Source organism: Gadus morhua, chromosome 7 (genome assembly GCF_902167405.1).
Source record: "Gadus morhua chromosome 7, gadMor3.0, whole genome shotgun sequence".
Lineage (NCBI taxonomy): Eukaryota > Metazoa > Chordata > Actinopteri > Gadiformes > Gadidae > Gadus > Gadus morhua.
Window position 1 is genome coordinate 10,087,401 of NC_044054.1, and position 25,876 is coordinate 10,113,276.

The 25,876-nt window shown below is 44.5% G+C and overlaps 1 protein-coding gene across 5 annotated transcripts; it reads left to right on the top strand.

The window, feature by feature from the left end:
- Window positions 1-542: 542 nt before the first annotated feature.
- Window positions 543-25,791, top strand: LOC115546788 (E3 ubiquitin-protein ligase CBL). Of its 5 annotated transcripts, XM_030360540.1 has the most exons (15): window positions 543-1,140; window positions 3,518-3,765; window positions 6,307-6,453; window positions 8,700-8,856; window positions 10,292-10,413; window positions 11,064-11,201; window positions 11,948-12,035; window positions 12,383-12,514; window positions 15,610-15,813; window positions 16,315-16,428; window positions 16,814-17,127; window positions 17,879-18,055; window positions 18,758-18,858; window positions 21,528-21,731; window positions 22,951-25,791. In XM_030360540.1, the coding sequence occupies exons 1-15, from the start codon at window positions 997-999 to the stop codon at window positions 23,238-23,240; spliced, it is 2,580 nt and encodes an 859-aa protein (XP_030216400.1). In that variant the 5' UTR covers window positions 543-996; the 3' UTR covers window positions 23,241-25,791. The 5 variants fall into 5 exon arrangements, with proteins under 5 accessions (XP_030216400.1, XP_030216402.1, XP_030216401.1 ...); XM_030360542.1 differs by lacking the exons at window positions 543-1,140; window positions 3,518-3,765 and adding an exon at window positions 3,850-4,511; XM_030360541.1 differs by lacking the exons at window positions 543-1,140; window positions 3,518-3,765 and adding an exon at window positions 4,440-4,542.
- The last annotated feature ends 85 nt before the right edge of the window (window positions 25,792-25,876 follow it).

A 25,876-nucleotide genomic window follows, 5' to 3' on the forward strand; every position in this document is an offset into this window, starting at 1 on the left:
AGTTGTATTATTATGTTTGCTAAATGTTTTTTGTTGTGGTTTTCCCCATTGTTAAGGAAAGGGCATTCATTGATTTGATTGCTTTAATGTTGGATATAAAACCATCAGAAGACCTTTAAACAAACGTGCACGATAGCTATAGTGTTAACAATTGTATTCAATTGTATTGAGATTGTTTAAGATGTGTTATTTCTGTTTAGTAATATATAATGTTCTATACTGAGACTGCATTATTTAGTTTCACTGCCTTCCGTTATGCTTTTCGTGGCAATCTGACATTCAATTAGTAAATATGAATATGACATGCCAGTCGTTTGTTTCTGGTGCTGTTAAGACTTTTAAAAGATTATAATTATTTTTTAAAGATAGAACGTGTGTCTCTTGCACGAGCCTCCACGCCCTGACGTGACGTACCACGCATACGACACAATGGAGAAGCTCAGTGTACAGTGTTTGCCAGTTGGGGAAGGAAATCTGACCCAATCTGGCAACACTGGCTGGTGCGCGCTGGAGCCAGTGTTGCCAGATTTGGCCCAATTTCTCGCCCAATCTGGCAACACTGTTAGTGGATGACAAGTCCAGATATCCACCGGAGAAGACCGGAGAAACTGCACGGCGATAGACTCGCCCTTGTTATCAAGGCTCCCATCTCTTCCGTGTTGGCAGTCATTGTAACACACCGGTCGTCATTCATGCGCTTATGGATCCGAAAATAAACTGCTTCAAAAAGGGGTGGTCCTCCGTGGTGTAGAGGAGTCGAGAGAGCATTTTAAAGGTTAGCTCGTTAGCCTAGCATCCATCGCATCCAGCTGAACCGATCCCTTCGTCGGCGAGCAGCTCGGTCGTCAGAGGACCTACAGGGTATGGTCGGTCACAATACACTGCTGAGAATGTGCAGCAGAGTCCACCACTGCTCGGAGTGAAATACGTGTCCAGAATTAACATTCGCTGACGAACTAGAAGCCCCGGGGCTGACCCCCGGTAGGCGACCGAAGCATGGCCGGGAACCCTAGGAGGGGCGCGGGGCTGATCGGGCTGATGAAGGACGCCTTCCAGCCCCACCAGCAGCCGCTGCAGCCCCACCAGCCGCCCGTGGTCGACAAGAAAATGGTCGAGAAATGCTGGAAACTAATGGACAAGGTAAAGCGATGTCCATGACTTAATGATAAACATAGACACATCAACACTGTATTGATGGTGTAAACAATGGGGCATTGTTTTACCCCTCAATACTCTGTCCATTGGAAGGAATCTTTAGCATTCGAAAGGGATGATGGGCATTAATGTGGGCAATTTATTCAAGTCACTTTGTTTGATTGCTTAGATTGTTTGCATGAAGGCCACGTTTGCAACGTTTAAGACTGGCGTTTGTCATGTTTCCTAATTCGGCTTTTGCATTTTCCAATGCAATACACGAGTAGGGTTTAGGATTGAGAATTTTGTTAGTCAGCAGTGCAACTGTTGACATCAGATATGATTAGTGCATGGACTCATGAATTCTTATTAACGACACTTCATACCAATTGGCTATTTTTATATTTTGGATTTTTGCATATATTATTACATTGATACGTCATTGGATAGAGTCATGCAAATTACAACCATATGTATTGGTAGACATTGCCGATGTGGGAACCAAAGCGTTTATTATAAACAAACAATAACATGGTTTTACGTCAATGCGTTAATTAGTCACTTACACGGTGGAGTAAAGCAATGGATGGTTGCAGCTGTAATCGGCTTCATTCTCACTTTATCACTTAGCTAATCATAACATTGCCTTATCCAGTTGTTCCCAACCTTTTGGGACTCATCACCATGGATCTTCCCTACCAGAGATTCAAGGCACACCGACTTAAAGTTGTTGGGCAGGATTGTGAAAACTGTCCCACAAATTATTAGGTTATTATGTTAATATAGAACTAGGATTTTTGCGATTGGCAATATAGCCTACATCAGACCGTCTCTCACGTGGATGCTGGTAAAAAAAAATGGCAAGCAATTCAATTATTTGTCAAATTTATATTGATACCGAGCAAAAACTTCCGTAACATAGTACATTTAAAGATTATTTAAGCAAATCATAAATAGTACCCATTTTATTAGTAATCTAGACCTATTTAAGCGTTATGTATTAAATTGCACAAGATTTTGTCTTGCACTGGCAAGATGGTCAATTAGTTCCTTCTTAATAAATGGACTTCACTCATGATAACATTATTGTTATCATGAGTAACGTTATTGTATCCAGTGTCCCAGAGGGATTCTAGCACCATGAACGTGTACTCCTGGATACTTGAAGGACAAGGCCATCTTAGTTGTTTAATATGCTTGAACTCCATGTTAACGTCTATTCATTTCCACTGACATCGAAAGGAACATTTCCTTAATTTGATTCCTATAAAGTCTTTCTCTTTCACAGTATTTGTTGTTGAGGAAAACCAATCCAAGATGTTGGCAGAAATCTCTGCTTCACTAAAAAATAATTAAGGGAATCTGAAGTGATAACCGAAAAGCCAACGTTTACTATCCATACTGTCAGTGTGCAATGGACACTTTGGTTAGTAGGCTACACAAGTCAGAACAATCAAACACCCGTTGGCACCGGGATAGCTTTGTTACTACTATGCTTAATAATCACTGGACCTATTGATAAATTAAAGAAAGATGATTATGTGTGTCGTTAACGGACAGAGCTTATTATTATTATTTTTTGCTAACCTTAAAAGAGGTTGAAAATTATGGTAGTATGGCTTTTTATGGGAAATTGGAAAAGTGCCCTTTTCTTTTCACCAACCACTACAAGCACTACAGTGGTTGTATTATTGAGAGTGGGTGTAAGAAGAGCACAATAAGTATTCATTAGTGGCCAATCCCCGCATCGTTCCTTTATGGTTGTAGAGGTTAGACTAGAATGTAGGAACAGTTACATGTTGAGAGAATATAGTAGTTTACAGATAACTGTTCACCCCCATGAAACATCTATTGTAAGAGTTTACATTAGTCATTAAGCTGTATTCTAAAGGAGGCAATATATCATCCAAATATTGGTTTCAACAGCAAGGAGCTCCGAAGTAGGGGGATTACCTTCATTCAGTGCCATTGATTTGTGGCAATGATTCAACAGAAATGTATAATAATATTCAGAAAAGAATATTAGTAGTGAGACAACACACTATTTTCTATATGTCCCTGCTCAACATTTCACATGCTTTTTTGTTTACAGCTTTTCAAATTGTAAGACTAGTAGAGACAGAAACTTTTAGCCTTACCCTTACCCAGACCACCAGTTTAGTCTAATTTGATTCTTTAGTTGAAACATAAACAAGATATGTCTTTGCATGATCTTTTTACCCTTTATCCTCTGGTTAGAAAATACTGGCTATTTGTGAAAAAAAGCAAAGATGTTTTGGTATCAAATACAGACATTCCACAACATCAAATCCTTAATACAAAGGCCTCGTTGAATTGGGGTAATTAGCCTATGAATTAAACGCTTTTCTAATTCCCCCAACAGGTGGTCCGCCTGTGCCAGAACCCCAAGGTTGCGTTGAAGAACAGCCCACCGTACATTTTGGACCTGCTGCCTGACACCTACCAGCACCTGCGCACCATACTGTCGCGCTACGAGGGCAAGATGGAGGTGCTCGGGGAGAATGAGTATTTCCGTGTGGTGATTGAGAACTTGACCAACAAGATCAAGCAGACCATCAGCCTGTTCAAGGAAGCTAAGGAGAGGATGTACGAGGAAAACTCTCAGCCAAGGTAGGTCGGCCTCCGCTCTTCAGGATTTGTCAACACACACCATTGAGTCATTGAGCAGAGATTTTTATCATACAGTTTATTTTGTTTTCTTAAGGGGCATGTGATAAGTGGCAGGTAGGGATCAGTGGTGCGCATTCATTCAACCCCAGGACTTTTCGGCTGTGAGTCCAACAGCCTCACCCCACGGCTATCCTTCACTACTGCACCGCCTCTTAAATGATGTATCATGCTTGTATGCTTAATATTCCACATCCTATACTTTAAAGGGGAACTTATAAGACTGAGTACTGCTTTGTGTACCTATTATTGAAGAAGAACGTTGTCTGCATCATCAATTCCATTTCTGCAAACTTAGCCTCAAAGTTGGACCCTTAACGTAAATGTTCTTAATCAGACCAATGCATAACTTCAATCCCTGACATATGATGCCAACGGTCACATTTTGAGATTTGTGTAGCTGAAAATGTTTTTGTTTTTCTATGTTTTTTTACACATCGTATATACTGTATTTGAAGCGGTAGTCAGTGTTAGAAAATAGCAACTGGATGGTTCCTCTTGAACTGATTTCAGAGGCTTGTTGTATACATTCAACTATATCGACTATGAAATAACATAATCATTGCCTAATGGCCAGGGCGCAACACTTTCTGTGCAATTGTGCTAAAGGTTTTGTATCGTCGGGAAACCACGGTTACGGTATCATTTAATTTGGGCTCGATTTGGGTCTGGATATGTTGGATATTAAGGTTGGATATCTTAATGGACATGGATATTAAGGTTGTTTTATTTTATGTTTGCCACAAGACTCTGACTCAAATTGTGTCGTAGTCCTGGTATCGTCTATTCCTTATTGTATTGAAGAATATATTGGATCATCTTACAAAAAGTGTACATAGACTTTGGTTTGTGTCTGCAATGTATTGGAGCCTGATCAATCAAATCAGTCCATGTTTCTTGAAGTCTGTTTCTCATGTTATATTTTCTGAGAAAATGTCTGAGTTAAGGATCATTATTTCCGTTCTGTTTTTTCTTTTTTTGCATACTTGTGACTGGCAGATGTGACAGACTTCACTTCCCCTATTCGCAGAAACCGTGAGCAGAACAAAAATCTTTTCTTATCGCTTAATCTCTTTACCTCTGATAGGCATCACTGCTGCTGTGGCGTATTCATTGTCGGAACACGTTGATTTGTTCTGCCACTTGAAGGACTTGTGGGCATTTGTGTCTGCTGCACATTCAGTTGTGTATGTATCATGATCTTTAGAGAAGATGAATGACATCATTAGAGAAGATGATTGACAACAAGTTAAAGTAAAAACACAGTCCCCCTGTAACCTGTGAGACAGGGCGATATGAGTCCTTCCGTCTGTAGTAATAAATATTTGTAAATGTGTTGGTTGGGTTCATTTCTGTCTGTTATATGAAGTCAAGAAAACAAGGAAATGATCATCTGTAGTGACAATTGTTTGAATTCAGCATGTAGAGAATTCTTTTTGGTTAATTGTTCTGTTCCGAAAGGAAACTGTCATGGAGGATATCGTGGTATCCAACACCTTTATGTCTAGCCTCGTTAGGCAGCGTTGTAAAGGAAGACGACACGAAAAGCAGACTTCCTGAAAACAGTGATGGACATTTTCTGTGCTTTCACTATTTCGCAATTGTACTTGCATTGCCGGGAAACTTCATAACACTTCTCGGTTCATCACCCAGCTGGGCTTAGGTTTTTGAACCCGACAGTTTTTTTTAGGTTGCATGCTTCAATATTTAGCCATGTAAATAAGCAAGCTCTTCTGGTGTAATCCGAGTCAAATCGATAGACGACTCAGACGTTTCTGGTTCCTGTAGCTACTAGTAATGCAAAACTATTTCTATGACTAACCTTATGTTGTTTTCTGGAGGTACGTTGCGCAATGATATGCATCCTAAAGTTTTGACATTCAACTGCTCAGGTCTATTTGCTCTATTTGTTAAGGAGAGCAACAAAATAACATCGAATAAGAACATAATGAAACGACTCATGGCAGAATGAAGAGTGGACCTGGACATTGATGTGTGAAGCGTGGAAGATATGCCCAATTATGCATTTGTATTTTGTAAATGATTTACACATTTTAGACTCATCCTATCAGCACAGCTCATTGGACCCCTAATAACTATTTGCTGCACCATCCACTGGAGGATGAAAACACAGAATCAATGAAATGAAGACACAAAATCACAAACTCATCCAAAATATTATTTTGTCTATATTAATGGATATGTCGTTTTGAACTTGGTGGTGAACCCTGAGATTATTTGGCAAAATACAAATTTTGTTCAATCTATAAATCTGAATGTGGTAAATTACTAACCCTTTAAAAAAAACAATTTGGGTAAAGATTCTGTTATGTATGAATTCTGTATCTTTTACCAAGCTAGTTTTAGCTAAGGCATGCAAAGTCCAAATGCTTGTTTTAGGGTGTGGAGCATAGTCACCGGTCTCTGAGCCTTGTTCCCTCCAAAGCTCCCATACTGAAATCATGTTCCTCTCTCTCTCCTCAGACGCAACCTGACCAAGCTGTCTCTGATCTTCAGTCACATGCTGGCCGAGCTGAAGGCCATCTTCCCCAACGGCCTCTTCCAGGGCGACAACTTCCGCATCACCAAAGCAGACGCTGCAGATTTCTGGAGACGCTCCTTTGGGGACAAGTGAGTGTTTCTTCAGCCCAGGATCATCGACAACCGTCACAACAATGACAACCACTCCTTGTTGTCGTCCAAGCTCATGCGACTAGGCCCTATTTCCAGAAGCTGGATTTCCAAGTTAACCGGATATGTAAATTCAGAATTCAGGGGAATTCCATCCCTTGACTAATCTCATTTCAGTTACCATGTTGAGCCATGTTGTGGGCCTCACCTTAAGCTGTAGTGGTACACAGCTGGTTTGGGCCTTGATGACTTCCCTACAGTTGTAACATCTACTTCTTGGATGATGGCAACAAACAAGTTCTTATGGGAGCGCCATGAGGCCCTGAGGTCTAGCGGTGCAGTAGCTATTCCCTGTTGTCTAGCGGTACAGTAGCTTAGCCTTGCTGGCTAGCAGCACAGTAGCTAAGCCCTGGGTTCTAGCGGTACAGTAGCTTTGCCCTGGGGTCTAGGGGAACAGTAGCTTTGCCCTGGGTTCTAGCGGTACAGTAGCTAAGCCACGGGGTCTAGCGGTACAGTAGCTAAGCCACGGGGTCTAGCGGTACAGTAGCTTTGCCCTGGGGTCTAGGGGAACAGTAGCTTTGCCCTGGGTTCTAGCGGTACAGTAGCTAAGCCACGGGGTCTAGCGGTACAGTAGCTATGCCACGGGGTCTAGCGGTACAGTAGCTAAGCTACGGGGTCTAGCGGTACCGGAGCTAAGCCCTGGGGTCTAGCTGTACGGCAGTAGTGAGCGCTTATTTGGTTTTCGGCGTGGGGTCTATATTTGACACTCCCTGCAATGACTGGCAGCAGAAAAACACCAGACACTACCGCAAAAAAGATGAATGAACTTAGTTAACATTATTTTGTAATGCAAATTAGTGCATGTTCAAAGTATCTACACTACACTACTGCAGTGTTTCCTCTATATGCACCTAGAAATATGACCGCCGCTGCTGAATTTCTTTTTTTTAATAAGAGGAGAGCTTCAGCTTATCTCTTTAAATTCCGAATGTTATATTATTTTGCACTACGCAAAATAATATAACGACTAGATATAACGTTTTGCTCTAGATCCGCAAAACATTTTCCATATAGGCATGGGCTCTTTATGGTCTTACTGCAGCCTTAAGTTTTGAAAAATATATCTCTACTTATTTTTAAGGAATTTCCTTTTAGCAGAAATGTCAATATACATTTCTTTTTGCAACAATTTCAGTAGCGTTGCCATTATTGATTCTTCAATAGAGGCATGGCCTCTCTATGGTCCTACTACAACCTTTGTGATGGGGAGAGGGGAGGGAGTGGGAAGATGCATTGGTTTGAGGCACAGACCTTTTCGATTGTTGTAGTATTTGTGTTATCTGATTTTACTGTATAGGGTGGATGTTGATATAATATATTTTTTTTGTTAAATAATGGTTTTAAAGATTATACTTGTAATATGTTCAATCTCTCCATATTTCCCCTGCTCATTGCTGTGTACAAATGTACTGTATGTACACCCTTCTGTTGCCGGCAGACTCATAGAAACCTCCCGGAAGGGTGCGCTTTGCGAGCACACAAAAAAATTTGCAAGCAGAAGAATAAACATTTCACCTCCGCTGTACGGTATAATAAACTAGAGCTTCACCTTTTTTTCAGATGTAGATTCATATATTAAACATGGATAGATATTTTTCATCACATATCTATTACTGTTTGTTGAATGCTAGATGTATTCAACTTTTATAGAGCCTGCCTTTTCATTCGGAAGTAGTAAATTAATGAACAAACTCGGCTTTAAAAAGGTATGAAATGTTAATGACTGCTGTTTCCCTGATTTATTAAATATTTAGGGTCCGCTATAATATGGTGTTTGAAGCCTTTCATGAAGGCGCATTTCAAGGTCAACCAATTTGAGAGTGAGTGAATTTGTCCTACGAGATGGTAATCCGCTGTTAGGGAAACCGAACATCCCAACAGCACAGGGTTTCTCTCGCTTAGTTGAGACAGAGTTCTAAGCTTTACCGTACCTTAACCCTGGCAGACCTTAATAACATAATAACATCAGAATATTGTTATGCCAGTTGTCGAAGTTTGTAAGTAATAATGATAAACAAACAAACCAAAAGCAATATCAGCGACATGATTTCCTTGTACATGTCTTGATGTGTACGACCCCAGACTAGCGGTCCTAGTTTACACTGTAATGTGGTGACTGGGAACAGTGGTAACTTGTTTAGCGGTAACTTGTTCAGTGGTGAATGACGTCCTTCCTGTCCTGGCAGGACCATTGTGCCCTGGAGGACCTTCAGACAGGCCCTGCATGAGTTCCATCCCATCAGCTCCGGGCTGGAAGCCATGGCCCTCAAGTCCACCATCGACCTCACCTTCAACGACTACATCTCTGTGTTTGAGTTTGACATCTTCACAAGGCTGTTCCAGGTAGGCTCACTGCTCTGACCAACAACCGTTTGCACGGACGGCAAAATCTCTCCCTCCCTCTCCTCGCTCTCTCTTAGTCCCCGTCTCTCTGTCTCTTTGTCTATGTTTTACCCTCTCTTTATCTCTCTGTCTCTCTCTCCGCCTCTCACCCTCCCTCTTCTCGGTCTCTGTCTGTATTTATGCAACCTATAGTGTTTTCTCTGACCGTTTAGTCCACATTTGCGCGGGCGGTTAATTTCAGCCCCATGGTTACCCTTCCTGCTAAATGAGAGGCACAAGGGCATGTGGTAGTGGAAGTTGGGCATGCAGGAGGGTCAGTTGTTTGAACCGGTGTTCGGCGTTGAAAACACCACGGGGCAGGCCTCCAAGTCTGAGGAGTTAGGTGGCCACAAAGAAACGTAGGGGTACAGGAAGTCGCACGTTGGTGTTCATGAATAGGGAGTTCTTCAACCTGCAAGAACCACTTGATTAGGCTAAATGTAGTTAAACAGCTCAAACTCTCACATGATGTTCACAGAGGAAGTGGCCTACGAGGCACAAATAGAAGCACAAATTAATTATTTATCAGAGGACTTTATCTTATGCCCACTGAGCTCCATTTATCCTGCTCAACAAACCACTTGAAGAGGCTTAATGGTCAGCGTCAGTTGTTGCATTTCTCTTTTAATCATTTTCTTGCACTTTGCACATTGTTGGTACTCATGGTCAACTTCCTATGTGCAGATGTTCAACTGTTTGATTAAGGTGCATGATTAAGGTGATTAAACCTGTTTTAGTGTGTTTTTTGTAAAGTCTTTTGGAAGCTCCCCATGAAGGTATTGGTGTTTGCTTATCACCGAAATGTCCCATCCCTCGATCCCAAAATATGATAACAAATTATCCATATATTTTTGCTTAAACTCACTTCCCTCACATTTATACAGCTCTGCTTTGAACTTCTTGAGCCTACTTATTTATGCTTATTTTGAGTAGTAGAAACATTCTAACTTGTGATCACACTGCCATCTAAAGGCGAAAATCTACCATGATGCACATATATATGCGCAGCGACCCAGGTTCGATTCCGGGGAGTGGTCATCTTCTCCATGTCCTCTCTCCCATACATTACTTTATAACTCACTGTATCTTTATGAATAAAAAATCATAAAAAAAGCAACAAATAAATCTTAAAGAAAATGTTTCAATGAAAGATTTAAGTTGTCTTGTTTGAATCTGTTTTACAGAAGGCAATGTAAAATGCTGGGAGCCCTGTATTGGCCATACATGATCATCATGTTTCAACCACAGTATTTTTCCTTTCATCTTTTAGATGTCCAAACCTTAAAAAGTAATTTAGTATTAACCCTGTTTGAGCTTCTCCGTACTTGGCGTTGTGCAACATAGAAGCCCATGTGTTTTGCATATGTAAATGTGTGTGTATGTCTGTTTGTCACAGCCATGGGCGTCTCTATTAAGGAACTGGAACAGTCTAGCTGTTACACACTCCGGCTACATGGCCTTCCTTACCTACGATGAAGTCAAGGCCAGACTGCATCGCTTCATCCACAAACCGGGCAGGTAGGACCCCCCCCCCCCCCCCCCCCCCCCCCCCTCCTGGGGCATTAAGCCTGCATTACACTTGCATGCAAAGAGCCGCAAAGATTTTCTCCAAAGGTTGCAGACAAAACACTACGCCCCAGTGTTTTGTCTTGTTTTCCCACAGCCAGACGCAAGAATAAAATGGATGCACCCGGGGAAATCCAAACCCTGTGTTTTCATTTGGTTGCAGTACACTCTCCTCTTCTCAGCATTTAATTAGAAGGATTTTTACATAGTTTGCACTAGAATGAATAGCGTTTTCAAGTCATTTTCGTTGGTTACGTACATTTATGTTTGGTAAAACTAAACCAGCCCTTTTGTACATGTGTTATGGAAGAATTGATGCAAGCAGCTTAGCCAGGATTAAAGTCAGGTTATCCAGTTGCAGCAGGGATCTTTGCAGACCTGCTGTACGTAGACGTGTGATCACCGCTGAGTTGTTTAGTCTCCAACTCATCGTGTGTTTATTTTGATATGGCGCCAAAAACAAGTAATTATAGAAATGGAGGTAGGAGCAGGGATTAACACCAAACACCGGCTTCGGCTTTCTTTAAATCTGTGCTGGAAAGCTGTGCCTGTTGTGGTTTCCACCTGACTGATGACCCAACGCTGCACTCTGTGCGTTTCAGCTACATCTTCAGGCTGAGCTGTACCCGTCTGGGCCAATGGGCCATCGGCTACGTGACGGCCGATGGGAACATCCTGCAGACCATCCCCCACAACAAACCCCTCTTCCAGGCCCTCATCGACGGCTACAGGGAGGGCTTGTGAGTGGACACCCCAGAGCCCACCTCTGGTTCTGTATTTTGAGTTGTTTGTAAATGAGTTTATAAATTGATGTGATATTTGAAGCTGATCTTAAAATCATGGCTGAGGAGGCCATTTGAGTGTCAGCAATAGGGACAGATAAGAAGAGTTGGTGTAAATTAGATTTAAAATGGACATAAGATATGCTATGTGATTAACAGATTTTTGGGCTAATTTAGAGGCGCCTTTCATGGAACCCAAGGTCACCTTACAGAGCATAAAATCATCATAAATCGTTAAAAACAAGACATTGTGGAAAAACTACACAAACAAACAAAACAAAAAATCCGGGCGGCTGAGTTCTGAATGATCTGCAGTCTGTTGTTGAGTTTGGTGGGGAGTCCGGTGAGGAGGGCGTTGCAGTAGTCTATGCGTGATGTGACAAATGAGTGAACCAGGATTTCAGTGCTGGATTGGGTCAGTGATGGGCGGAGTCTGGCGATGTTGCGGAGGTGGAAGAATGCAGTCCGGGTGATGTTGTGAACATGGGGTGCGAATGAGAGGGTGTTGTCCAGGATGACGCAGAGGCTCTTGACTTTGGAGGAGAAGGGAAATCGTCAACATATCCGAGTACATGGAGCATGGAAGAAAGTTTGTGGCTCAACTTTTTAGTTCTGCTTGTACTTCACGCATATGATCAGGGCCTCTGTTGTTTTACTGAAGGCAGTGTGTTTTGAAATGAGGTGTGTATGTCTGTCCCTTCCAGCTACTTGTTCCCAGATGGCCGAGCCCAGAACCCAGACCTCACTGGACTGTGCGAGCCCTCCCCACAGGACCACATCAAAGTCACCCAGGTTAGTCACACACACACACGCATTCCACATTTTTTTGTTTTCTGTTTTACTTTAACTTGGAGAGAAGCTTTTGCCAGGCTAGGCCCAGAGTAACCGAAGCCTTACTCACTCTACATAGGGACCACTTATCCAGCCTTCAATAGTTCGTTTTGGGCCAAACTATCCTGTGTTATCATGCTAAAATACTATGAATTAATTTTTCCACTGTACATTTTTCTTTGTTGAACGCTATGCTGGTATTGGTAGGGTAAAGATATTGGCCAATTTCGATCACGAAAGATCTACATGGGATATGCCAGACCTCCTTATGTGTTCTCTCTCCCTCGTCTCCCATTTGTGTTTTACAGGAGCAGTACGAGCTCTACTGCGAGATGGGCTCCACCTTCCAGCTGTGCAAGATCTGCGCAGAGAACGACAAAGACGTGAAGATTGAGCCATGCAGCCACCTCATGTGCACCTCCTGCCTCACTGCCTGGCAGGTCAGACACACGTTAACCTGTAAACCGTCCTACCAGCTCATGCATGCTTTCCTGTTAATGTTCCTACATCCACATGCAGGCTTTCCTGTAGATGTTCCTACAACCTCATGCAGGCTTTCCTGTAAACCGGGGGTCACTAACGGGTGGCCCGCGGTCCGGGTCCGGACCCAGAACGCCGTCCTATTCGGACCCAGACCTATAGTCTATAAATTATTCAAATATTTTAAATTTTGACGGGGCGCTTCTATTTTGACCGGCGCAGCGTTTCTAGACATTACGGTACTGGTTTATCGAATCAGGAAATCCATTGACCAATTGCATTCGAGTTAAGCCATCCCACGTGATGCTACTCAGCCAATCGAATCTCTGCATTCCCGGCACAGGCTGCCTGGCTCACAGACAGTGAGACAGTGAGCCATCATGCGAGAGATGACAGAGAGAAGTGCGAGAATTACAGAGAAATAAGTCAGATAAGAGTGAGTAGTACAGCGGGAGAAGGCAGATAAGACAGCGGGAGAAGAGTGAGAAAGACAGCGGGAGAAGGCAGATAAGACAGCGTGAGAAGAGTGAGAAAGACAGCGGGAGAAGGGTGAGAAAGACAGCGGGAGAAGAGTGAGAAAGACAGCGGGAGAAGAGTGAGAAAGACAGCGGGAGAAGAGTGAGAAAGACAGCGGGAGACGAGTGAGTAATACAGCGGGAGACGAGTGAGTAATACAGCGAGACAAAAAAGAGACGGAGTGAGCCGGAGACAGAAAAAGGCGCTCTCTAAGAAGAGAAAAGTGGACAGTGAAGACAGGGCTTTCAACCCAGAATGGACAGACTCATTCATGTTCTTTCTTCCCATTGGAAACACAAAACCAGGTTGTCTCATATGCTCAGAGACAGTGGCACTCATAAAAAGTGCCAACGTGAAACGCCACTATGAGACAAAGCACAACGTTTTTCAACAAACATACCCACTCAAGTCTGAGCCCAATATGAAGAATCCAACCGGATCCTGACCCATTCATTCACTGCCCAACAGCATGCTAATGAATGTTCCCTCAGAGTCACTTGGATTTTGGGTCATCACAAAAAAACATTTACTGATGGAGGGGTTGTCAAGGAGTGAAACCTTACTTGAGGGGAAACAGAAAGAAGAGCTTTGTGACAAAATAAAGCAAATACCCATGTCAGCATCATCATCCACAAAAAAAAATGAAATGTTAACCCAGGATGTGCTAGCCCAGCTGGATGAAGCCATTCATAAGGTACCATGTGTAGGCTTAGCTGTAGATGAGTCCACTGATGTGTCTGACAATGCTCAGCTGTTAATTTATGTAAGGTTCTTCAACCAAGAAAAGAAAGAGTTGTGTGAAGATGTGTTAGGTGTAACTCCCCTTAAGACCAGTACAAGAGGAGAGGACATCTACCTGGCCATTAAGGAGAGGTTAACAAAGCGAGGAATAGAGCCAAAACAAGTGGTTTCAATAAGATGGAGCCCCTGCCAGGATAGGGAGAAAGAAAGGAGCTGTGGCAAGAATGAAAGAGGACAATCCTGAGCTCATCTCTTACCACTGTATAAAACATTAGAGCGCTTTTGGTCCATCAGAAGGGAAGTAGCAGCTTTCTTGGAAGAGCTGAGAAGTCAGAAGGCAACAGAGTTTTCTCTCTTTTTAAAAGATGAGAAAGGGATGGATAATGTGGCCTTTTTGGTTGATATCACTTCACCTTAATGAACTTAATTTAAGGCTACAGAGCAAGGACAATGCAATTTGTGAATTGATGACAGCTGTCCGCTCCTTTCAGAGGAAACTTGAGGTGTTCAAGGAAGACTTGCAGGGAGACTGTGCACACTTCCCAGCAGTGCAGGAACAGGTTCAGGGACAGAGAGATGTTTCTTCTTTTGGTGACTTTGGCGATAAGCTGATTGTAAACTTCTCCAAACGTTTTGACAGCTTCCGCTTTGGACAGCAGCTCACCTTGTTCATTCATAACCCATTTCTAATCACAAATGTCAGTGGGTTCTCATTCTCAAAGGAAGTCACACAGCCCTTCAAATGGGCAAATGCCGGGCTTCTCCAGATGCAACTGATTGATCTCCAAGCAGATATGGCTCTGAAAGAGCAGTTTGGAATAACTGAACCCGCCAGTTTCTGGCTCCAAATGTTCTCTGAGACAGCTTTCCCAGGTCTGAGCAAAGTAGCCTTGTACACATTGACCATGTTTGGCTCCACATACAGCTGAGGCAGCTTTCCCTGCAATGAACATAATTAAAAGTAAATATCGATCCAGGCTCACCAATGAGCACCTGCACATGTGCATGAGACATCTGACATCATTCCAGCCTAAATTTAAACTCCTGGCAGGACGAGCTAGAGCTCACTTCTCTCATGGAACAACAGAAAGTGGGGGAGTTGGATAAAAGAGGGAAAGAAAGAGAAGCTATAACTGTTCAATTGTTAAGATGTGTTGAGATATGTTTTGGAAATTGGTTGAAAATGTTAAACATTCACAAAGAAACAGGGGAAACTCAAGCTGCTGCTATACTTTATTTTATTTTTCAAAAGAGAAGTATATATTTTATCTATATTTTAAGATTATTATATTTATTTTCACCATTTTGATTTTAAATGTAGCCCTTCTTATCCTTGAAGAGATTAGTTTCGGTTGTGTCAGTTGAACCTCCTTAAATAATACATATCTTCAGTATTATTCAGTATAATTGTATAAAAGTGACAGTAAATATTGTCTAAAAATTGTATTGAATTGTTCTTCCTGTATTGATCTGACAGTCAGTTGTTGATTACATGCAGACGTTGATACAACTAGTAGGCTACTTCAATATGTATCACACTGAATCATAACGCAAGTTAGACATTATGATGTTCCTGACCTTTGCTTGAGGACATTTCCTCTAACTGGACCTATTTGAATTTTAGTTGAATACCCCTGCTGTAAACGTTCCTACAACGTCACACCCTTACCCTTTGAATTGTTCTTACAAACTAACAGCCTAACTTTAAACACCATGTTTAAAGTTGAGGGTTTCTGTTCCGTCTGCTACCAGCTTAACCGTGTTGCTTGCGCTGACAGTCCCTCGCTGCTCTCACCAGGAGTCCGAAGGGCAGGGCTGCCCGTTCTGCCGCTGTGAGATCAAGGGGACCGAGCCCATCGTGGTGGACCCCTTCCGGCCAAAGCCCAACGGGGCCTCCTTCGCCGGCTTCCAGGGGCCCTGCAGGGCTGAGGGCAACGAAGAGGACGAGGACGACCGCCTGGAGGACCAGCACCTGGTCATGAGCAGGCTGGCGTGCTCCAAGGTACTAGAGCCATGTCCCCCCCCTCACCCCTCCGCTGTAGAATATAAAGTGTGTGAACATAAATGAAGGCAGGGGTTATCAAAGTTTTGACAGCTGAGGGCCAATTTAGGAACCCAAGATTTGACTGAGGGCCACCAAAGGAAAAAAGATTAGGAGGGAAACGCCGTCAGCATCCCAGTGGTGAAAAAAAACATTGCACCGTGGACATCCGGGAGTGAGGTCAAATGAGGTCTAAATCACGAAACTGAGGTTCATCCTTTCAATGTAATGTAGAGTCGGATTAAAACTAACAAATGTAACAGGATTGAATGCTAGTGAGAGTCGACTTTTCTCTTTATATTTATTTATTTTTGTTTAAATTACTATTGATATAATACTTTAAAAATATAATTTAATTAATATTTTTTTCTGTATGACATTGCGGGCCGGCAGGAATGTTTCTGCGGGCCGCCATTGGCAGCCATTGAATTAAGGTGTGTGTCTGTGTGTGTGCCTGTTCAGGTAGAGCGTCCGTCCTCCCCAGTGTCTCCACTCCCCCCTGTGCCCCCCCGACTGGATCTCCTACAGCAGAGGCCCACCACTGTGGGGCCGATGGGTCTGGGGGCGACCGCTAAGGCAAGTTACCTTATGGGGCTAACGCTAAGGCGAGTTACCTGATGGGGCTAACGCTAAGGCGAGTTACCTGATGGGGCTAACGCTAAGGCGAGTTAACTGGTGTCTTTTTTTTACCCATCTAATTCAACAAAGCCCTGCAGCAAACTAAAATATCAAAATAACCTGTACTTGGGCGTCTTGGGTAGAATATGTACCGATAAATAGTATAGATATGATCTATTTTGTCACAAAATTCTGTTAGCAAAAAAGTGTGAATAATTAGCCTGTCCACCTGCAGTACCCACCCCCAGCCACAGGAGGGTGAGCGACCCACAGGTCGGGGACGATTGATGGAGGAATCTGTTCCACAGCTACTAACAGTCTCCACCTCCCCACCACCACCCAGGTCCTGGCTCCTCACAGAGACAAGCCCCTCCCCCTGCCCCCAGCCCTGCGTGAGCTCCCCCCGCCGCCTCCCCCCGAGCGCCCCTCTCCGGCCCCCCCCTCGCAGGACGTCCGGCTCCAGAGGAGGCCGCTGCCCTCCACCCCGGACCAGCCCAGCTGGGCGGCCAACTACATGGTCCCCCGGCCCGTATCCAAGGCCCCGCTGGCCCCCGGCGCCCCGCCTCCTCCGCAGACCAACGGGGCCGAGGCCTCCAAGGCCCCCGCCGCCGCCGCCGCCGCAGCCGCCACCAACATCATCTACTGCCAGGCCACCAGGTACGCTCGGGAGAGCTCCGGGAAGCCCTGTCCTCAACACCTGGCCCTCAACTGTCTTGTCTGCAACACTATTCTTCCACTATTCTCCCCAGTGTCTCAGTGGACTCATGCGTTGACGAGCCTCTTCCACAGCGCCTCAGGCATCTCGTTGTGCCGCGAACACGTTACTGGGGTAACACATGCCCCTGCATGCATCAGCTCAGCGTGGCTGATGGGGCAGGCCCTGAACGGGCTCTTTAAGCTGGAGGCCACACACCTGTCCTCTGCTTGTTGACAGTGAGTGGAAGGGCTGTTTACAGGGGAGCCGGCGGTAGTTTTTTAAAGACGGTTCACTGGCTTTGTTTCTCCTTAACTTGAACGGGAGGTTTTCTCTGCGTGTCGAATGCTGTAAATGAGCTTTAAAATATATTAATGTAGTAATCCAGAGTGCGCTGTTTTGCTCTTGGGTAATATAAATATCTTTACCCTTTGTAATACAGTCAAGTCCGTGGGTTTTCTGTCTCCTGTGATCTTTCAGCCAGACTTAGGATCTGGATCATGGATCAAGTTGTCTACAGCCCGGTAACGTGGGGAATCTCCGCCATTTAGTTTCTTAAATGAACCTTGCCGGACAGAACAAGGTTGAGGGTACCTGGCTAGAAGCAGGTGCACAGCAGTGGCCTCTGCCAGTACATGATGCGTGGCCCTGACGATGCAGGCGCTGTGGATCCCGATGCTCACTGACCCCCCCTCTTCTCCCCACTGGTTCCAGGCCCTTCCAGACGGCGGCGGCGGCGGCGGTCAGCGAGGACATGGTATCCCCCGAGGGGGAGGAGAACGAGTACATGAGTCCCACCTCCCTACCGGCCTCTGGGGCCGCCTGGGTCATACCAGGGGCCCTGGTCCCCCCTCCGCCCTCGGCTCAGGCGTCCCGCCACAACGACCTCGGGTAGACCCCGTCCCCTTGCCTCTGCCACTGCTGCACACAAGTGGCACCGTTTGAACCTGGCCCCTTTATGCCCCCCTATGTCCAACATGTTAATGTTATCGTTATGATTGAGGTTTCATTGTAAAGAAAGGGCTATGCTTTAAACCTTGCCATATATGTCTCCCAGCAACCCTTATACAATAAACTGGCCGGGTTTCCACCGAGATGACCCAGAACTTTTAGTCCCAGGTACTACATCTCCAGGGACTAAAAGGTTCCTTCAGCCCCTTATTTTCTGTGTTTCCACCGCGCTGTGAAGACCCACGAAGGTCAGGCAAATTGAGGTCATTTTACATCAGACACATTACGAATTAAACACAGGAAATGGAGAGAAACAGAAAAATCGGACCAAAGAAATTGCATTAACTATCAGTTATGAGGCCAATATGCAGCATGTTACAATGAGTCGCCTCAACCCAATATAGCCAGTGAATACGAGGTTGTGCTCTGTACATTCATCTGTTTAACCCAAAGAGGGCCACTTGAGTATATTTACAGTGCATCCTATGTTTTTTAAACTGAGATAGTATTATATATGGCCACCAGGGGGTGCTGTAGCATCAGTTTGGAAGTGTGTCGTGTGTTTTTATGTGCGTGTGGACAATTCTGATAGAATCTCCTCTTCCCGTACTCATGTGTTCGGTCCTCTCTGCCCTCCTTCAGCCCCATGACGTGTGAAGACTTGGACGACCCCCAGGTGTATGAGTCCATGTGTAACATCCAGGACCAGGTGGCCGAGGCGGCCGCACCGGCCCTCGACTCTGGTAACGCACAGCCACTCATCTACTTTGCATCTACTCCTTTGACCATGGCAGCAACGCACGCACCCCTCTCCGGATGCATCACATCATCAACATTTACCAGCAGACACTCATGCCGTCAAGCCAAGTTGCCCAAAATACGTCCGAGCACTGAGCAGTGAAACGGACGGTGTATCAGATGATGAAAGCAAGGTCTTCAATTACCACCGTTGACATTAGTATAGTGAAAGAAGTGTTTTCTTGCTGACGACCTAGATTAAATGATCATATGATCATCCGTTTTTTTCAGAAGTCTATCTATATGCAAATGGTTGCTTCAAGGAGTACGCCCATAGCCTTCGTCTTAGCCCGACTAAGACGAGTCGTTTAATTAAGAATTTATCGTTAATCATGCATCCAGAAGGGGTGTTCACTACCATTGACTTGCAGAGTTACTAGCCTATCCTTTGTTCATTTGAGGGGAATATACCTCAGTGTTTCCCCCAGCCTTGTATGGTTAAGGCGGCCGCCTTAACAACAATAGGGCCCCGCCTTTACTACCAATGTATAAAAATATATATATAAAAAATAAATATAAATATATTTTAATTATTATGCATTAACAAAGTAGAAAACTCTTTTAAGGAAAGAAAACATACTTCCATCAGGTATAAAAAATAAAGATGAATAATGCACCAGTAATACTGTTCACAACAATGGTCGTGCCATAAAGCTTTTTGAATGGAATTGAAACGGAGACAAAGCTTACACTTTCTGTGAGAATAGATGTTGACGTTTTGACAATTTTAAGGCAAGGCAAGTCACATAATATACGATTTTTCAAATTCCAGGCCATTCATATTACAAAAAAAAAAAAGGATCATATGTGCATGTAAAAAATCTGAAATACAATATTAGTTAACAGCTGTGGAAAACAGATTATTTCGAGCCCTGATTTAAAACGATGACCCGTTGAAGCAGACCTTACATGTTCTGGAAGTTTGTTACAGAGCTGTGGTCTGTTTTTTTTTCTTTTTTTATATATATATATATATATATTTTTTTTTTTACTAAGTTGCCTAAACATGCTTTGGTTGAATCCTGGGAACAGGGAGCAGGTCAGTCCCTGATGACGTGGGAGCTCACAACACACGCAGATCAGAGATGTTTTTCAATAGGACATGGCATTAAGACCGTAGAGCAGACTTTGTAGCTTATGGCCATCTCTCACTCACTGACTCTCCGTCTCACCCTTCCTCAGTCCTCATCTCTTACTCTCACACACTCTCAACCACGGAGACCAACACACAGGGCTGTCTTTGTCAGCAGGGGAGTGTCTGGCGTGTGTAGAGATTAATTGACCTGCTGTGACGAGCCGGTGCAGAGTGAAGTGCAGCTTTTGATTTTCTGTCTAATGAAGGGGATGAGAAACGGCTCTGTTTTCTCCCCCTACGTCACAATGATTTGTGGACTATTTTATACAAGGCTTGCATCCAGGAAGGGCCTCTGTGTACAACGGCCACATTCAGACCACCCCACGTGCACCAGTGCACAAATTCAGTTTGCACCAAGTCATCAATCATGTCCAAGTGGGTTTTCGACAGCCCTTGTCGCACATCAGTTCGACCTTGTACCAAGCCCGCTAATTGAAGCGGTCAGCAGGAACTTACATGCTTGAGTTTCGAGCATAAATAGTGAGGACGCGTCTGTCACGTCACCCGTTGGCTGGCATAAGATGTGTAAATCTACAGTGTGTTACTATTGGTTTAGATTTGGGCCACCAGCAGCAGAACCCGTCCATATTTGGTATTTGAGGGCGGGACTTGAATGCCCGGTTAGCACCGGTCTGGTGGTCTAAACAAATTGATATTCAATCCGTAATAACTTTTGAATGACATTAGTGCCAACCAGGAGCAAGTGAAAATGCATAATAAATAATTATGAACTAGCCACTGAGATCCTTGGCAAACAAAGAAAAATAATATTGGCTTTGTGTATGAGAATTAAGCACCACTCGCTGTGAACAACCTGAAGGCCGTCAGAGGAATTAAGTGGAAGTCTCTAGCCTGGTTTGGGCATGAGGATAAGGGCATTTCAGAGTTCTCAGTAGTTTTTATTGATGCATTTATTAAGCTATCCCGTGATTGTTCTGAGGACGTGCAACAGGAGCACAGGCTTTCTAACGGGGTCTCATCTAGCAGAGCATACTTATGGGTGTTTTGAAGTGTTTGTTTTTAGGACACAGTACACTTCAAAAACGGTGCACTGGGCGCCTTGTGTGTGGTTAAACAAATGACCACGTTTAACAAATAGATTGAGCAGGAAACATGACACTGATCTTCATTACCTCATTGTTAACATCTGTTTGGTCCTCCGTGGTAGCGGATTGCAATTATTTGTCATTATCGTTTCAATTCATATTCATTGGTGCCTACTGTTTATAAAAAAACGAAATGTTAAAACAATTGCCGGTTTGCTAGTTTGTAATTTGATTTAAATACAACATGCGTACAAAATTCGTTTTCTTAATACATTTGTATGATTAATTGAAATCTTTCAAGATGAGCTAATATCAGAGGCCAAACGTCGTTATTGATTTAACGTGCAGCTCATTGTGCAGCCTTTCACAACACAAGCCCTGCCACGGTCCGTGTCCCTTCCTTTGTTCTAACACGGTGTTCTCCGCCGCGCAGAGCGCCCCCGCCACTCCCCCGTGGCGCCCCAGGACAAGCCGGCGGAGGCGGAGGGTGTGTACGAGTACGACTACCCCCGGCCCATGGCCCCGCCCGCCCCCGCCCGACGCACACTCTCGGACATCTCCGGCAGCTCGCCGGCCTTCAGCAGCCTGAGCCTGGACCGTTCAGGGGCCCTGGACCGGCACGGGACCCGGGAGCCCTGTACGTACCCCAGCGCGCCGCATCCACCGCCGCCGATCACACTGATAATGACCCGCCTCGTGTTCCTGCCACTCCTGGGGCTCCTCTGCACACTGGTCAATAGGTGGCGCCGTTGTAGCGACTCCCATGTGCACAATCATTCCCCACACTCCCACAATCAGGCTGAGCTGGATGAGTATATGTTAGACATGTTGGTATATATGAATTACGTGCGTGTTTTGCCGCATTCACACCATATGGGCGGTATCGGGGAAGTGGGAAGCATTCCCATGGACTCGATGGCATTCTCGCACCCGCACAGATGGTAGACTTCGGAGGGAGGGATGGCGACGTATGGGGACACCGTGATGTTCCATTGGGCGTTTCATTTAATGCAGAATTATAGCCTCGCCGGCTATATTTAACATGAACTATTAATCAAATTGACAATGTGCCCGATTTAAGCCTCCATCGGCTGCTCTTTTACTGGGCAGAATACAAAGAAACACATTGCTACCGCTTCTTGTCCTAGTGTGGCCCCATCCACCTGCTGTGGTTGCCAGCACTCGCTCAATAACAACCAGCAGCCAACCCAAACAGGCAGGAGTCCTGTCCAAACTCAGCTAGGCCCGGTCTTCATTTCGCTCCACCTGAAATTCCCCGATATTAGTCCTGGTTTTTGCCGCAATTTTCTCGTCAGCTTTCTAATACATGCACCAAGGTATTTTTTGCAGCTGAAGGCCCTTGGTATGCAGTCATTTGTGCAAAAGCATGCGTGCAAATAATGCTGTGTTGTAGGGTACACCACTGTGTGTCGTTTAAATGTCCTCTAACCAGGAGCCCCTGTAGTCACATAGAAACATGTAAAGTAGATTTCAAAGAACATTCAAACTGTATCATATAAAAAATATATCATGTATAGCGCGGAACTTGCATTTGCCATCAGTAAGTTCTACAAATGTCTTGATTGTTGTACAAAAAATCCACGGTTACTTGGGGTGAGAGGCCCGTTAGTACTTGGGTCTGTGGCGCCCGCTGTCTGCAAAGCTCCCTCCTTCATCAGGGGACTTGGCCTCATCAGCTGCTGTCGCCCCTCTCTGGGGCCGTCCTGCTAAACCACGGGGGTCTTCCTCCGGAGCCCAGTACTCAGTGATAGTCCTACTCTGTCCGGTGTTGCTATTCCCCATCTCACCCCTGTGTTTACACCCCCCCCCCCCCCCCCCCCCACCCTTGTTCGCAGCGGGCTCGGACCTGGAGCGCCCCCCCAAGCCCCTCCCGCGCCGGGCCAACTCGGACCGCTGGGGGCGGCCCCTGAACCCAGAGGTGCCTCCGGGGTACATGGCCCCCGCCACGCCCTCTCCCCCCGCCGCCGGAGCCATCAGCGGGGAGATCGAGGGCCTGATGTCCCAGGGCTACTCCTTCCAGGACATCCAGAAGGCCCTGATGATCGCCCAAAACAACCTGGAGACCGCCAAGAACATCCTGCGCGAGTTCGTCTCCGTGCCCTCGGCCGCGCACGTCGCCACGTAGCAAAGCCGCCCCCACCCCCCACCCCCGCCTCCCACCACCGACCCTCAGCCCTCTACACGCTCTCTCTCACTCTCGCCATCTCTCTCTCGCCGCGCACACTCCAGTGTCCTTTGTGTGTCTGTCCGTCTGTCTGTCTGTACACGCCGTGCCATTACAGTAGATTGCATTGAACCACTTTAAGCACTTTGCTGAATGTCCAGATATACATGCCAAAAGGTTAGGGGGAGGCCGACGCCCACACTGCTGAGTTTCTTGGAACTGAACCAAAATGCACAATTGTGATTGGTTCAAATCCACGATGTGATTCACCACAGATGGTACAGTCTCTGAGGTTTAAGTGTTGGGGGACTCTTGAAGTGTCTTAAGGAAGGTCTTGTCGGTTTGGGTCCTACCATTCCTGAGGCGGGGGGTTGCAGCACGATGGCGACGTGTCTTAGCGACGTATTGCCAAGCTGCAGGTTTAAGTCGAGGCAGCACAAACTGTTACAAACGGAGTATATATTTCCAGTTTTTGTGTCTTACAGCCGGCAGCTTCAGTCTTGAACAGGCTTATTGAGAAAAGTGTGTTAAAACAAATATTTATCTGACCACCAGGTTGTTTTGAACTCATGGGAGTTTTCATGTGGAATTAGTGTGGTCTGTGCTTCAGCTGACTGTGATTGGTATCGCTGATCTCAGCGTGTCGCCACGTGTTGGGACGACGTAATTTCATGCGACCGATCCTTTCCTAGCTCCTAATCATTGCCTTGGTGATGTTCAAAAAATATATATAAAATGAGTCAAAAAAGCATCTAGTACATTCTGGAAGTGTATTCAGTGTAGTGCTAACCGTGGCTGGAGTCTTAATTTTAAGCTCGTAATTACCTTGTTTTATTTTTCTAAAATCATGTTACTTTTTCACCATTAACCGTGGTCTTACTGAAATTAATTCTGTGAATAGCTTATTTATATACGATGATTTTTATTTCTGCCGAATGAAAACGTCTCTCTGGGAACCCCATGTATATTCCACTCTTTTTGGGAGCTGGAGAAGAGGAGTCTTGATCCCGGGACTGAGGTACCCGGAGCTACGCGGTGCACAGTACTAGTAACGCGCCCCGGGGGCACGGGAGGCCCTCGGCCCGACGGAGTCCCACACCAAAAGCATTTAAAACACAAAGTGTCATTTGGAGTGTCGGCAGGCACTTCTGTGTGTGCTTGCACAGAATAATTGCCATATGTTTTGCCTTAAGTCAGGCTCAAATGGTACTGGTGGAATTATTGTATGGACATTTTAATGAGTGAGCAAACGTTGAAGTTCAACCGCAAGGAAACGGTGGCAACTCTCGTAGAATACGGTGTTGTGTGGCGCTGTTCCTCGCGTTGAGTTTTTAGTTTTTTTGGGGGGTTTGCTTGTGCTTAAATGAAATAACCTTGATAGTGCCGTTTTAATGTGAAAACCCCCCTGCGAGGGCAGATTTGTAATGATAGTGCAATTAACATGTGTTTTTACCAGTACTATATGACGTCTTGTGTGAGGACAATAGTGCAAGCTATTGCTGTCACACGGTCGACCTGCTCATGGTTACTGCAGAAGTTACTGGTGGTCTTTAAGTGTGGCTGTTAAATACTTTGATAATATCCACTTGTAGGAATACATGTTTGTTTTAGAAATCATTATTAACATTGGATAATTTGTTTTTTTCATACTTGCCTACTAAAAAAGCTTTTTTGTCATTGCATATGTAAAGATTTTATTTATTGATTCTTTTTTTAATATCAGCATTTATTGTGTTCTCATGTGTTCATGCCGAAGCCATTAAGATTTTTAATTAAACAGTATTTTTCGTTAACACTTTATCTATGTTGTTTATATTGAAAAGGTGATTTACAACAATTTCTGCAAAAGCAGAAAATAAATGACAATAGAGTAGAGGACTCCATTGGTTTCAGTACCTTTTTTTTATTTTTTTTTAACACTCAGTTTGCATCTAATTTCCTGTGATTGTTGATCATTCATATCTATATTACTAAGTTCTACACACTCCGCTTTTTGCCTGTGTAGTCCAGTACCTCACAGGCCGAATCATGGGTTTGACTCCTGTACTTGCTGTCAGCGTTGGGGTTAATATGTACAGAATTCTCTGTACTGTACATTTAGCTTTGACCTCAAGGTGAGGGCTTGAAGAAAGAACGCTCTGTTCCTCCTGTGAGTGTTCCTCCTGCTCTGACACAGAGCGGACAGAGCCTCCTGAAGCGATGGGTCGAGACAGGACTCGAGTGTTGTCAAGGCTGCATGATATACTGCCAGATGGTTGTTCCTCAGAGTTGAGGACAGTGAAAGTCATGTAAACATCGTTATTTTTTTCAAATGAACCATTTTTTTATTTAGCATCCTTTTCTTGAAAAACAAATATATATATAAAAATGCAAGCATTAAAGAATAACATGTACATTACTTAAATGTATCCAAATTTCAAGGGGGGAGAAAAACATACAAAATCCAACTGTACAGTTTCAAACTCCCGTTGGCGAAATGTCCAGAACCATTCCAATAAAACCAAAAACATGAGAGCGGAGTCATATTCCTGAAAACCTGTCTCACACACAATGCTAGGACATTGTTTTCTTTCGTGCGGACAGTTTGCTGTATGGCA

Bases quoted from the DNA above. Each gene is read 5' to 3' on its own strand.
- LOC115546788 (XM_030360540.1), top strand. From the start codon at position 997: ATGGCCGGGAACCCTAGGAGGGGCGCGGGGCTGATCGGGCTGATGAAG. The intron at 15,814-16,314 runs GTACTAGAGCCA...GTGCCTGTTCAG, and splicing joins GCAGGCTGGCGTGCTCCAAG to GTAGAGCGTCCGTCCTCCCC. The intron at 17,128-17,878 runs GTACGCTCGGGA...CACTGGTTCCAG, and splicing joins ATCTACTGCCAGGCCACCAG to GCCCTTCCAGACGGCGGCGG.